The sequence below is a fragment of the Phyllostomus discolor genome, chromosome 2, assembly GCF_004126475.2.
Source record: "Phyllostomus discolor isolate MPI-MPIP mPhyDis1 chromosome 2, mPhyDis1.pri.v3, whole genome shotgun sequence".
Classification (NCBI taxonomy): domain Eukaryota; kingdom Metazoa; phylum Chordata; class Mammalia; order Chiroptera; family Phyllostomidae; genus Phyllostomus; species Phyllostomus discolor.
In genome coordinates, this window is record NC_040904.2 from 211,537,633 (window position 1) to 211,550,990 (window position 13,358).

Here is a 13,358-nt window from a genome sequence, read left to right on the forward strand (position 1 = left end):
ACATAGATTTTATTTTAAATCTGTTTTCTTTTGTCTGCTCATTTTTGGTCGTAAATTCACATTTGGGGATGAGGCTCTCTAGTTAACTAACAACTGCCTTAGGAAAATGTTAAAGAGGCTACATAGGTACCTTAAATCACCTCATTTAGCAACATATTTGCCCTTTTTTTAACATTATAGTGAGTGTAAAGTACTAATACTTGTGATGTCTTTTCAATTTACAAAACGGCTAATTGGAAAATAGCAAAACTAGTAATACTAAGTATTTGAGGGTTATAGCATCTTAAAATCTAGTGTCTTTAAATATAAAAATATAATAATTACCAGATAACTAGGCTTTGAGAAGACCGGATGCTGCTCAGATGTGGCAGTGTTTCGTTCAGCCTGGAGCAGCCCCTTTCCTAGGCTCTGCTCTGTCTGTCCCCCAAGGAAGGGCCATGCCGCACAAGCAAAGCTGGCAGGGCTGGCAGGGCCTGCCAGCCCGCCAGCTTTCACAGGACTGAGGGGACGCAGCAGGCCTCTGTCTGATTGCTCTTGCAGCTTTTGCGGAGAAAACCAGGAATATGGAGACAGCTCCTTTGTGACAATGACTCCAACAATGATATTTTCCTAGTCGTGTTCTGTGAGCATGCATCTGTCAGTGCCACTTGCACCGCAGGATGTCAGGGAAGGACATTCAGTTTTTCATTGTATTCCTGTTGTTTCCTCATGATGACTTTCACATATAAAGTAAAGAATGATACAAAACACCTCTTACGCCATAGTCCTCGGTACGCATATAGGTCTTTCATATGCTTTTTAATTGTTGTCTTAGTACATTTTTTAGAGTGGAATATATGGTATTCATGTGTTCAGATTGGTTATCTCTGGATTGGGGGTTATAGGTAACTTTTTGTTTTCTTCCTTTGTATTTCACTGTTTCTCTTACCGTTTCCACAGAGAACATGGATATGTATTACTTACATAAACATAGAAGAAACCAATTATATCAGTGTTTGGGTGGGGGGCTCTTTTGTTTTGAGTAGAAGTATAGAAAATATAAAGTCGTCAGAACACTTTTGGGTAATGGTAATTATAAACATGCTTCCAGGATCACATGACTGTCAGCTGCTGTCAGTACGTGCACTTCAGCATAACAGGCCAGCCAAACTAGCTGTGCAAGGTCCATCATGAGCCAGGTTGATACACGTATTCTGTCCAAATGTGGTCATGGTTTTTTCACAGTGTTTTTCAGTGCAAACAAACTTTAAGGTTTTTCTTTTCAAATCACAGAAGATTTCAATCAGCTTCACAACTTCAATTTATATACCTTTCTAATTTAAACACTGTAGTTGTGACAGATTTCACCAATAATTATTAGGACTCAGGTAATCATAAAAGCCTCACCTATAACGGTGAAGCTTTAGAAATAGCCAGATAAACCGCCATTAACGTGTACAACCTTTTGAGGACCATTTTCCTAATTTGTAAATATAACTTTTGAAAAAAAGAGTCAGTCTGTATGATTGCCACTGAATACATTGTTGTGCAAAATAACTACTTCTGAGCCAAGAAAATGATCAGCTTATGGAGCCAAGGTTCCATATAAAAAAATACAGAAGAAGAAAAATAGAGAAGGTACTTTTTGATAGACCACTGTTGACTCATCTGTAGTATTAACCACATCACATGTATCAAAGTGCTTGGTATAGCTCTAGGGACACTTGACATTGAAAACCTAAAATCCATGGTGGAAGTGGGGTAGAATCTGTCTACTGGAAATAGGAAAGGAGGGCTTGATTTTACAGAAACTAAAAATAGCAATTTCTTTTAATACTTCTTTTTTTTAAGATTTTATTTACTTATTTTTAGAGAGGGAAAGGAGTGAGAGAGAGAGAGAGAGAGAGGGAGAGAGAGAGAGAGAAACATCAATGTGCGGTTGCTGGGGGTTATGGCCTGTAACCCAGGCATGTACCCTGGCTGGGAATCGAACCTGGGACACTTTGGTTCCCAGCCCACGCTCAATCCACTGAGCTACGCCAGCCAGGGCTTCTTTTAATACTTCTTACCAAAAGAAAAATTAAAATTTAAAATGAGCCTCACAAAGCAGTTATAGATTTGCAAAACCGTGGAATATGGTAGACTTGAACTACCAAAAACCCTACCATCCAAGGACTAGTTCATGAATAATTAACATGTAATAATGCCCTGGTTGGTGTGACTCAGTGGATTGAGTGCCAGCCTGCAAACCAAAGGGTCACCAAGTTCCATTCCCAGTCAGGGCACATGCCTGGGTTGCAGGCCTGGTCCCCAGTAGGGGGCCTGCGAGAGGCAACGAACGACACATGGATGTTTTTCGCCCTCTCTTTCTTCTTCTCTTCCCTTCTCTCTAAAAATAAAATAAATAAATTTTTTTCAAAAACGTAATTAACAAGATTGTTACTTTGATAGTACAGTGTGAGAATGAACTGTTCTGCACACAGCACCTTAGGCTACTCAGCCATCCTGACTTTGCAGAATATTTTTAGCAAAATAAATGTTTCCTGTTTTCCTGGGAATGACTAGTAGCTAAGCTACTGACTACCATGATCACAGAAAAGTTAGAGCTGTGCATTTTACCTTAGGGTGACAATTTTATTGGTAAGACAGGAGAAGCAGAGATATTAAGAGATTTTAGAAATAAAGTTCTTTTCATGTTCAAACAGTCCTTTGGGAGATGTAAAATTCATGATGGATCTTTGGGTTTTCTTTTGAGATATACATAGATTTTTGATTCCTATTTCTATTTTATGTTCATAATCATTTTTATTTTCAGTGCTTTTAAGTTTATTAATTTCCCTGTAGTGGTCCCTTAATCTATTTCAAATCATTAAGCCATTAAAATATCTTTAGTGTTCTAGAACCTAAAGGTGCTCTTACAAAATTCTTCTTTAGCATACCTTATTACCACGATTCCAGGGATAAGATGATGGTGGTGCCTTCAGTTCATTGTGTATACTTGGTATAAGCACTGGTGTAGCTGTCTTCACTGACGATGTTCAGTGGGACGTTCTCACGTGCCATATTTTGCCATGTATAATGTACACTTTTTTGCCCAAATTTTTGAAGAGAAAAATAAGGGCAAGAATGCCCTACAAACCAGGGCATTATTGAGCTCTGGGAATACATAAAAGGAGGTATTAAGCTGGCGGTGGAAAGACAGAACAGAAAATAACTGTAATATGATTTGATGATGCATGTTTTCAAAGAGCTTTAAAGCATTTTGAGATCATAGAGGTGGGCTTAGTTAATGTGAATGTGAAAGGAGGAAGGTTTGGGGGAAAGTGTTCTTGATGAGGATGACCCCTGAGCTGGGCCTTGCAGAGGCCAAGTGAAGGTGGTCAGAAAACTTCCTCAGTCAGAGGGAGCACCGTGTCGAGTGTCATGCGGTGTCTTTGCTGACAGACTTTGTAGACAGGAAGGGCAATCTCATAGCCTCGCTTTCTATAGCTCTTTGATTGGAACAGTCTACAAAGTGCTCCAGGAAGTTGGTCCTCCAGGGAGTTAAATCTGTTTTTAACTAGACCAGTAGTCAAACATTGTAATGAGAAATTACAGGTGAGTAATGTATGTTTGGTGCCCTGTAATGATTTTTCTCTCTTTCCTCTTTTAATCTCACTCTGTGATTGATTCAGATTTCCTCATCTAACAAAGAAGGGACTAAGCAGACCCAGGACGAGGAAGGGTGTTCGATCTGGAATAGGGTTTTTATGGAGCTGGGCTCAGAATTGGGTGCCACTGATACTACGATTGAACTAACCAGTGCAAAGAGCTAATACCATGTGTTGTTTTGCAGTGACGTTATTCATAAGCCTACATTTTTATTCAGATGCTTCTCAAGATGGGTCTCAGATTATAATGCTTGAGAATAAATTTGGTAAACCCAATCTTAAAAAAGAAAGTTGAAATAATCTTATATTGCCTATATCTTTCAATTACAAGAAGATGAGTATCTTTTCTAATATTTGACTAAATTTAACCCTTTTGGTTTATTAAGTTACTCAGGCTATAGGGGTAGTAATTATATGCCTATCATTGAATTTGAATACTTTTCCTGAGCATTCCAAGATCAGGATCTTTTCAGGTATAAAATTCTGTGATTCCACGGAACACAGGATATGACTCTTCTGAGGGATGGAAAACCTGAACTGTTTCTTATTTGCATTTTTTCTTACATTAACAAAAAGCCTTACTGTTGCTGGTATGTTTGCAGGGTGGCAATCATGGTTTGTTTGGAAATAGCACAGCACAATCGAGAGGTATGCACACACCAGTGCAGCCACTAAATTCTTCTCCTAGTCTCCGGGCGCAAGTGCCTCCCCAGTTTATTTCTCCCCAGGTAAGCAATTGTGTGTTTCCACAATTCAAAGGTAAATCCCATCCAGGTGGTTACCAGTTAACTGACTGGTTTTGTGGGCACAAAGGGAATAATAGCAGTCTTAAATTTGAAGAACCCAGATGCCAAGGATCAAGATTTTTTAAACAAAGTATTAAATCCTTTTTATTATATTTCACATACAAAGTAGATGTTTTTGAATGACAAGCATTATGGTTCTGTATTCCTTTTACATCTATGTAATTTTCTAATACTGTATTGGTTTTTTAATTGCATGTGATTAAAACTGCTTTATAAATTCTGTTGTGTCAGTGTTCAGAGGTTGGTTGTCCTCAAGGACTCACCCACAGATGAACCAGAGAATTGCCAGGTTCTGGATTATTCTGAAAAGTTTTGAGGATCTATCTGTTCAAATACAGATAGGTGCTCTGGGGGGAGTTCTTGAACTAAAGAAGGGGCAGAAACTCACTCATGGAGCAGCTCCGTAAGACGTGGTCTTCGGGTACTATGGGAGCCTTTTAGGTCCCTTTCCTAGTAGGAGATATGGAGTGAGAGGATACAGGTGGATACAGGTAAGAGATTTGTGCCAACCTGTGACATACTGTCCCTCATACCTCTTTGTGAGAAAACGGTCTTAGGAGCAAGTAAAAGCTGATAAGCTTGTGTAAGGATTCAGCATGTAACCTTAGTCTCCTGTTATTTTAATGAACTTAGGAGCAAGAGCTTTGAGTCCCATCTATAAAGGGGGGCGGGGCACTTTCAAGATCCAGCCAACAGGTTGTAACGGGTCAGGTTTTGTTTAGTTTTTTGAAATGTCTTTTAAGACAAAATCATAAAATGTTTATTTCAAACCATAATCTATAGATTTCAAATCTTGTTTTTGACATTGAGTCCACATTTGTCTTCGTAGAGGAAGAAATGTTCGTTGTGTGCCACCCACCCCTGTCTTCATGGTCCTGCCTGGGATTCCCGTTACTATCTCTGTGCCCTGGCACTCTCTAAGTTCCAGTCATACTTTAAGTCCCAGGTGGTGGTATGCCCCCCAAACAGACCTGTTCTTCCTCGGCATTTACAGAGGCAGCACCTTAACTCCTGAAGCACTCTCCAGTGTGCCTTAGTATCAGATCGGCATCACCCATGGCTATTGAATGTCTGCAGTGTGCCAGATAGTGTGTTGACAATGCACAGATGAAGAAGATGGCTTCTTTCACATCGCTGCCTTCTGGAGTTGGTGGCAGTGATGGAAGAAGAGTCAGGAAATAGTGTGATAAATGTATAGAAATGCTTCACATGGTTTGGGGAGCTGGGCAAGGCCTCACAGTAGCAGTGACATTTAAGCTGGGTACTAAAGCATGAGTCACAGCTTATGCAAGAGGCAGTAATATCTGGAAGAATATGGCACATTCAGGGATATGCATTAAGTTTGAATAATTACCGTATTTTTGGACCATAAGACACACCTAGGTTTTAGAGGAAAATAGGGAAAAAATTTTTTGAAGCACAAAATGTGGTAGTGTTTAATAACATAAATAACATAATATTTCACTAATGTAAGTGTAAACAGAACTTAACAGCAGCATTAACAACCATTATTCCTCCCAAATTTGGGGGGCGGGGAGTGCATCTTATAGTCTGAAAAATATGGTAGTTTGAGCTTGTGGAAGCAAACAGATGCTGTCCAGAGTAAATGGGAAGAAACTAGTCAGGAATTTGGGGACCAAACTTGGCAAAGCTTTTTTGTTTGCCCTGCTAAGGAGTTTGGACTTTGTCCTTTGGTCTGCATGGCTTAAAAGCATTATTTGACCTGTTTCTTAAAAAACATATTTGAGTTCCCAGGTCTCCCCTAGTATACTGACTGAATCTTGGGTATTAGAGGCTGTTCACACCTGGGTGATTTTTATGAGTACCCTGGAGTTTGGCGGCTACTGCTACAGACCATATAGTACAAGGCAAGATTTTTTTTAGTTGAGTGGCAATGTAGGAAAATTTATGTTTTACAAAGATAATGCTGACAGTAATATAAAGGGCATGTTTGAATGGCAGAGTTACTAGAGCAAAGGAGATCAGTCTAGAAGTCCAAGAGTTTGGGGCCAGTAGGAATTAAGACCTTTTGCCAGTGATCTTTGTGTTGTGGAATACAATGGTCTGTTCTCTGGTTTCTTTCTCTTTTTTAAAGATTTTATTTATTTATTTTAGACAGAGGGGAAGGGAGGGAGAAGGAGAGGGAGAGAAACATCAATGTGTGGTTACCTCTCTTGTGCCCCCTACTGGGGACCAGACCCAGGTATATGCCCAAACAGGGAATTGAACTGGTGACCCTTTGGTTTGCAGGCCAGCACTCGATCCACTGAGCCACACCAGCCAGGGCTCTCCAGTTTCTTCTTACTCAGCCACTCAGCCTATCAGCAGCATTTGGCCCAGTCAGTTACTCCCTTCTTTTTTGACAGACTTTATTCATTTGGTTTTCAGTTGGTTCTCCAGCTGCCTTTTCTTCTCCAGCTCTTTTATAAGTTCCTTCTCATTTCCCAACCTTTCAACATCAGGGTGCCCCAGTCTCAAACCTCAAGACTCTTCTCACCATCTACAGCAACTGGTAGGTGATCTCACCCTGGGGAATGACTTTAAATACTTACAGTTCCAAAGTTGTGTCTTCAGCCTAGATCTCTCTTCTTAACTTCACAGACTTCTGGGGATCTCTCCTAGGATGCCTTAGGCATCTTAAGGTAACATGTCCAAAACGGACCTTCTGACTTCATCCCACACTCCCCTCAGAAACATCCTCTTCCTCCAGTTCTGCAAGTACTTCCATTCTGTGAGTGCTCGGGTCACAGATCTCAGCGGTAATTGTGAGTCTCTCACAGTCCACATCCAGTCCAGCAACAAATCCTCCCTTCACAGCTTTGTCTAGAATCTGACCATTTCCTTTCATCCCCTCTGGTATGAGCCCTGCCCGAGCCACCACCATTTCTCTCCTGGAAAGGGCCTCCTGACTGGTCCCTGCTTCATTTAACACTTCCCTGCCTTGAGCCTGCTCTTCACTCAGCACTCAGACCGATCCTCTAAAACTGTGCTGTCCAATGTAGCCACTAGCCATGTGAGCACTTGAAATGTGACTAGTCGAATGGAAGAACTGAATTTTTTATTTTAATTAACTTAAATTTAAATAACCACAGCTAGTTAGTGGCTACTCTTTGGACAGTACAGCTGTAGAAAATTTCCATTAATGTAGAAAATTAAGTAAAGCATGTTATTGCTTTACTGGGAATTCTCTCGCGGTGCTTCCTCTGTCACTGAGAACACAAAGCCGTCTCTTAACTGGGATCTTTAATGCTCTTGGTGACATCCACACCCCAGCCCTCCACTCTCCCGTGTGCTCAGGCCTCTCCTGCCACCCGGGCCCAGTGCACTGAGCACAGTTCTGGGTCTCTCTTCTCACAGACTGCCACGTGACTCCATCTTTATTTCCTTCAGGTCTCCACTGGAAGGCCCCATATCAGAGGCTTCAGTACCTCACCACCACTGTTGTACTCGCCCTTCTCGTCCCCTCCCCACCCTCGCTTGGAGTGTGATCAGCATCACAGTGGCAGGATGTGTGTCTGACTTGTTCACTGCTGGACCCTGAACACACAACTGCAGGCCACAGATTTTGAGCTCACTGAATTTATGTCAGGTCGTGGGAAGATGTGTTTCTGAATGACTTAGAAAGTGGAATTGATAGGAAAGCACTGTTAACTTGTCCCAGAGATTAGGGGCTGCAAATCTCTTTATGACCAAGCTGTCCGTTCTAGTTGGAAAAGAATTTGTGTTTTCCTACATTTTTAAATTTAGAATAAAGTGTAGTTGACATGTATTTAATTCATGATGAGGGCAGAATATTAAACAGTGGGATGTTCATTTTTTCTGACATTTCCATATTTTAAAAAACAAAGCAGTTGGAAACCATATATGTGGCCTGTCCAGAAGATATCCAGCCACGTGTTATGAAAAATAGAGACATTTATTGAAGAAGATACAAGATATAAGAAACATTGTACGTAGGACACTTACACCTCAGTCCCCTTCAAAGTAGGCACCTTGGGACCTCACACAGTTCTCCCAGTTGCCATCAGCTGCCCCACCATATTTTCCTGAATTTCTTTGATGGTCTGAAATCTCTTCCCTTTCAAAGGTGATTTTAGTTTTGGATTGCAGGGTGCCAAATCTGGGCTGTAGGGGGGCTGAGTCACCTGAGTGATTGGGTGTTTCACCAAAAAACTTTGTACAAGATGTGATCTGTGAGTGGGTACATTGTGGTGATGAAGCTGCCAGTCACCGGTTGCCCACAGCTGCAGCCTTCCAAATCAGCGAAATAGTTTTTGCAGAGGAGTGTTCAAGCTTAATGCAAAGTCTGATGCAGATTCATTGCTCTATTCACTCAGTCATTTTGAATGTGACGGCCGCACAGTACACATGTTCACTCAATGGCATCTACTGCCCCCATTGGCTAGTACAGCAAAGTTGTCATTGCTCACACGTGTTTTCCAGTCCACTGTCTTTGGCTGCCAGGTTACATTGATGTCACACAAACTGTTCTCATTATATTGACAGTGGCTGGACTTTTTCCTGACAGACGCATATGGGGGGACCTAAAAAAACGAGAATTTATTTATTAAAAAATTTTGTAGTTTTTCTTACATGTTTAAACTTCAGCCACCTTCAGAGTACTCTCCATTTCATGCAGAACATCTATCAAGACTTTTTTGCACTGCTCAAAACAGTTTTTTGGACTTGATTTTAGCCTTTTAGTGTTTCTGTCATTTTTTGGTTTCACCTCTTCTACATAAGCAAAATGTTTCCCTTTGAGGAATTTTTCGTCCAGGGAAACAAAATAAATAAAGTTGCTCAGGGCAAGATCAGGTGAATAGGGAGAGCAGGACAACAGGGTTCGTGCAGCTGTTGGGGCAAAAACTGCTAAGCGCTCACTGTGGTGTGGGCAGGTGCGCTGACAAATCCTGATCAAGAAATGAGGAAATAGGTTGAAAGAGTCTTCCAAAAAAATTCATTGAAGCCTTGGGGCCAAAAAAAAAAGATCCTGAATAGCTTCAATTGCCTTGAGAAAGAAGAACAAAGTCGGAGAACAAAATAAACTAATAGGCAAAATTAGAACCAGAGGCATAGAGTCATGGAATAAACTGATAGCAGTAAGAGAGGAGTGGGGGGGGGGGGCGCTGTTTGAAAGAAGGTGAAGGGATTAGTCGTGAGACATACATGAAGAACCCATGGACACGGACAACAGGGTGAAGATTGACTATGGAAGTGGGAGGCAGGCTGGGCAGAGGGACGCAAAGGGGAAAATAATTGGAACAACTGTAAAACACAAAAATAAAAAGGAAATGAGTTTTTTTTACCTAAATGTAGGAGCTAAAACTTGAAAATGCAAAAGAAGATATAAATTATAATGTCTTGATACATTGTTATATAAAATTGATAGAAAAAAATTTACTGGAGCTCAGCATAGCCTCTCACAACAACGCCAGCTGGTGCACTGATACAGATGGGTTCCTAGAACACTCACATAGCAGGGGACACCTGTACTACAAGAGGCCCGCCCTCTGGGTGTTTTTTTGTTTGTGTGCCCCCCCCACACACAGACACACACACACACATTTTTAAAGACAATATAATAGCCATACTGAAAGTTTGGACATGGAGAAAAAATTCTTCCAGAAACCCCCATCCAGCTATAATGATAGGGATTATTTCTACACAGCCTGCTGTTCAGTCTTTGTTCCACGTACAGGTGTGCTTTTCACATCATTGCATTCGTGGTCTCTATATCCTGCTGTTTCCTTCAGCTTTGAGTTTTCCTCTGCTGTGTAGTCTTCATGTTGATCATTCTTAAAGATTTTGATAAATATTTTAAAATTTTATACCCATGTTAACTACTTAAAAGAGTTAGTCAATATTTCATGTAAACATAGAAGACATTGAAACCAATAGGTTTTTCTACCTTGCCTTTTTCATCCTTTCTCAGATATTCAGAAAGTAATGTATTTTAGCAGACCTGTCTTGCTTTTAAATTGCTGTCATTTCGCACCTGCAGTGCTTCATTAAATGTCATATTGGCTCCAACTAGATCTTCACTTTCTCCAACCCAGCTGGAGATCGATGGCTGTTAAGCCAGAATAATTAACTCCCTGCTATGGGAATGTGCAAACCTGCGCTTTAATTACCTTGCAACCCTGGTACAAATAGCTGTTTGCCAGGAGCTAGTGGTGCTTCTCTCTGGTCTTTCTGTATTCATCGGAGAAGGACAGTACATGGGCAGTCTGGAGAAGGGAAAGTTTGAGCAAAGCTAGATAGGAAGTCCTCAAGTATAACCTTTAAAGTCTTTATAATTGTCAACTTGTGGAACATATGAGATGCTGGCATTTAAATTAAGTTCTAAAAATACCTTGCTCTTTACTTCATAGTATTTCTTATGTCTGTCTTTAAATAATATATTGTTTTATTTTGTCTTTTTTGCACTTTATTTAATGAAGTTATACAGTATATAGCTTTCTCTGACTTTGTTTACTTAGTAATGTTCCTGAGATTTTCCCCATGTTGCTTTTGGCAGTTATGGTTCATATAGTATTTCATTGTATGAATATGCTATCATTTATTTGCCAATTCTACTATCAGTTGACATTGGGCTATTTCCAGATTTTTGCTTTTATGAGCAGTGCTGCTCTGAATATTCTTAAATTTCTGTCCTTGGACAAATTTCTCTAGGTCACTACATTACGGGCATCTTGTACTTCAAATGGGAGCTTTTTTAGCTAAGTTTGAGTAGTAGGAAGAGTAAGGGGAGGGAGTAATGGAAGGGCTCTTGCCAAGCGATGGCATACATTCTCAAGAGAAATATGTTGATCAGGAGGCAAGCTGATTTGTTCAGTAGCACTTTTATTTATTTTTTAAATTCTTATTAATTCTATTCCAGTTGTCCCAGTTTTTCCCCCTTTGTCCTTTCCCATGCTGCCCCACCCCATTCCCACAGGCCATCCCCACACTGTTGTCCGTGTCCATGAGTCATTCATACATGTTCTTTGACTAATCTCTTCCCCTTCTTTCCACCATTCCCTCTCTCCCCCCTTTTCTCTGTCAGCTGTCAGTCTTTCTCTGTTCCCATGTCTCTGGTTCTGTTGTGTTCATTAGGTTTTGGTTTTTGTTTTGTGGGTTTTTTTGTTGTTATTGTTCATTAGATTCCTCTTATAAGTGAGATCATATGGTATTTGCCTTTCATCGACTGGCTTATTTCACTTAGCACAATAGTCTCCAGTTCCATCCATGCTGTTGCAAAGAGTAGGAATCCCTTCTTTCTTTCTGCTGCATAATATTTCATTGTATAAATGTACCACAGTTTTTTATTCCATGTACCTACTGATGAGCACTTAAGCTGTTTCCCACACTTGACTATTATATGTAGTGCTGCTGTGAACAAAGGGGGTGCATAGGTTCATCTGAACTGGTGTTTCAGGGTTCTTAGGGTATATTTCCCAGCAATGGAAATGCTGGGTCAAAAGGCAGTTTTGATAGAGGCAAAATGCACAGCAGTGGTGTGCTCACGTCTGCTAGGGGTCCAACACTTAAAATAGAAAATCAAACAGAATTTTTCATTAGTTGGTAACACTTAGCATCTCTGAGAGGATAGAGGGGGAGCAGCTGGGAGAACTATCGCTTTAAACCAAAAGACTTTCCAAAATGATGGAATTAATAGACCAGCATGAAGGGCAGAACCCTTCTTTGCTGCCCAAATCTAAAATTTTTAAGACAAAAGGGAAAGGCACATGGAGGCCAGATATCCCCTTTAGTACTGAGAAAGCTGATACTGGAGAAGGTGAGCTTCGTAATGCTGAGCTCCAGACTTAACCCCAGTAACTGGAATGGGGTAGTTCTCCCTGTAGGCTTGCTAAAAGAAAAAGGAAGGAGACCCGGAGTGTTGCAATTGTGAAAAAGGCAGATGCCCCTCTGCTGAGAGTCCAATCAGAAGTGGGAAAGACCCACCTCTGCCCTTTTAGGAAGTGATGGAAATGGGGAAATTTTTAAAACAATTGTTGAAAGAATAAGGAAAGTTGCTTAAAGACTGGTGAACGTTGTGCCAGTTCCAGGCAACATTCTGGACTAGATTATCAAAAGGATAGATTTTGAGCACCTGTGAATAGAAATCAAGAATCATAACTTGCCAACAAGTTCTGGCTTAACTCATTTCCTTCATTGATTGGTAAAAATAATCTTGGGTTATAAAAATGATACAGTTGTATCTCTGTTTTGACAAGCCATCTCTTTGTTTTAGACGAGATGGAAAAATGTAGGCTAAATGATGAAACAGTTGTGTGGATTAGTAAATGACTGACTGACTATTCCCAGGCTAATCAGTTTCAGGTCAGAAAGGAGTTTTCAGTGGCTTGCCACTAGATTATCCTCAGCTCTGTCAAGTTCAACAGTCTCATGGATGACCAAATGAAGAAACACAAACTGGGAATAAGTGGAATAATAGAGTAGAAAAGAAGTTGATGGAGTGACTGTTAATAAGTTAAAATACAGTGTTCACTTAATAGGTATTTATCAAGCATCTACTGTGTGCCATGCACATAAAGATAAATGTAAAGTCCTAAGATCAAAGCATAAATTAATAAAAATTTAAAACCAAGCCACTTAAATATTACATAGGGAAGCAAAACATTTTTAAAAGATTTTATTTACTTCTTTTTAGAGAGAAAGGAAGGGAGAAAGAGGGGAGAGAAACATCCATGTGTGGTTGCCTCTCGCACGCCGCCTACTGGGGACCTAGCCCACAACCTAGGCATGTGCCCTGTCTGGGAATCAAACCAGCGACCCTTTGGTTCTCAGGCCGGCACTCAATCCACTGAGCTATACCAGACAGGGCAGAAGCAAAACATTTAATAATATTGTAGGTTTTAAGTGACAATAAGCTTATTGTATGAATTGGGAGTTATAATGCAGTCATCAGAAATTTTAGGCA

The 13,358-nt window shown here is 40.5% G+C and overlaps 1 protein-coding gene across 3 annotated transcripts in view; it reads left to right on the top strand.

Moving 5' to 3' along the window:
• The window catches only part of TNRC6B (trinucleotide repeat containing adaptor 6B), a 72,889-nt gene that overhangs the window by 26,887 nt on the left and 32,644 nt on the right, over positions 1 to 13,358 (top strand). For 2 of the 3 annotated variants that reach the window (XM_036019654.1, XM_036019652.1), the window contains exon 10: positions 4,232 to 4,357. The exons of the other annotated variant lie outside the window; for it this stretch is intronic. In XM_036019654.1, the coding sequence (XP_035875547.1) occupies positions 4,232 to 4,357 (126 nt within the window). The remainder of the gene's footprint in view (positions 1 to 4,231; positions 4,358 to 13,358) is intronic. 3 annotated transcript variants of the gene reach the window in all.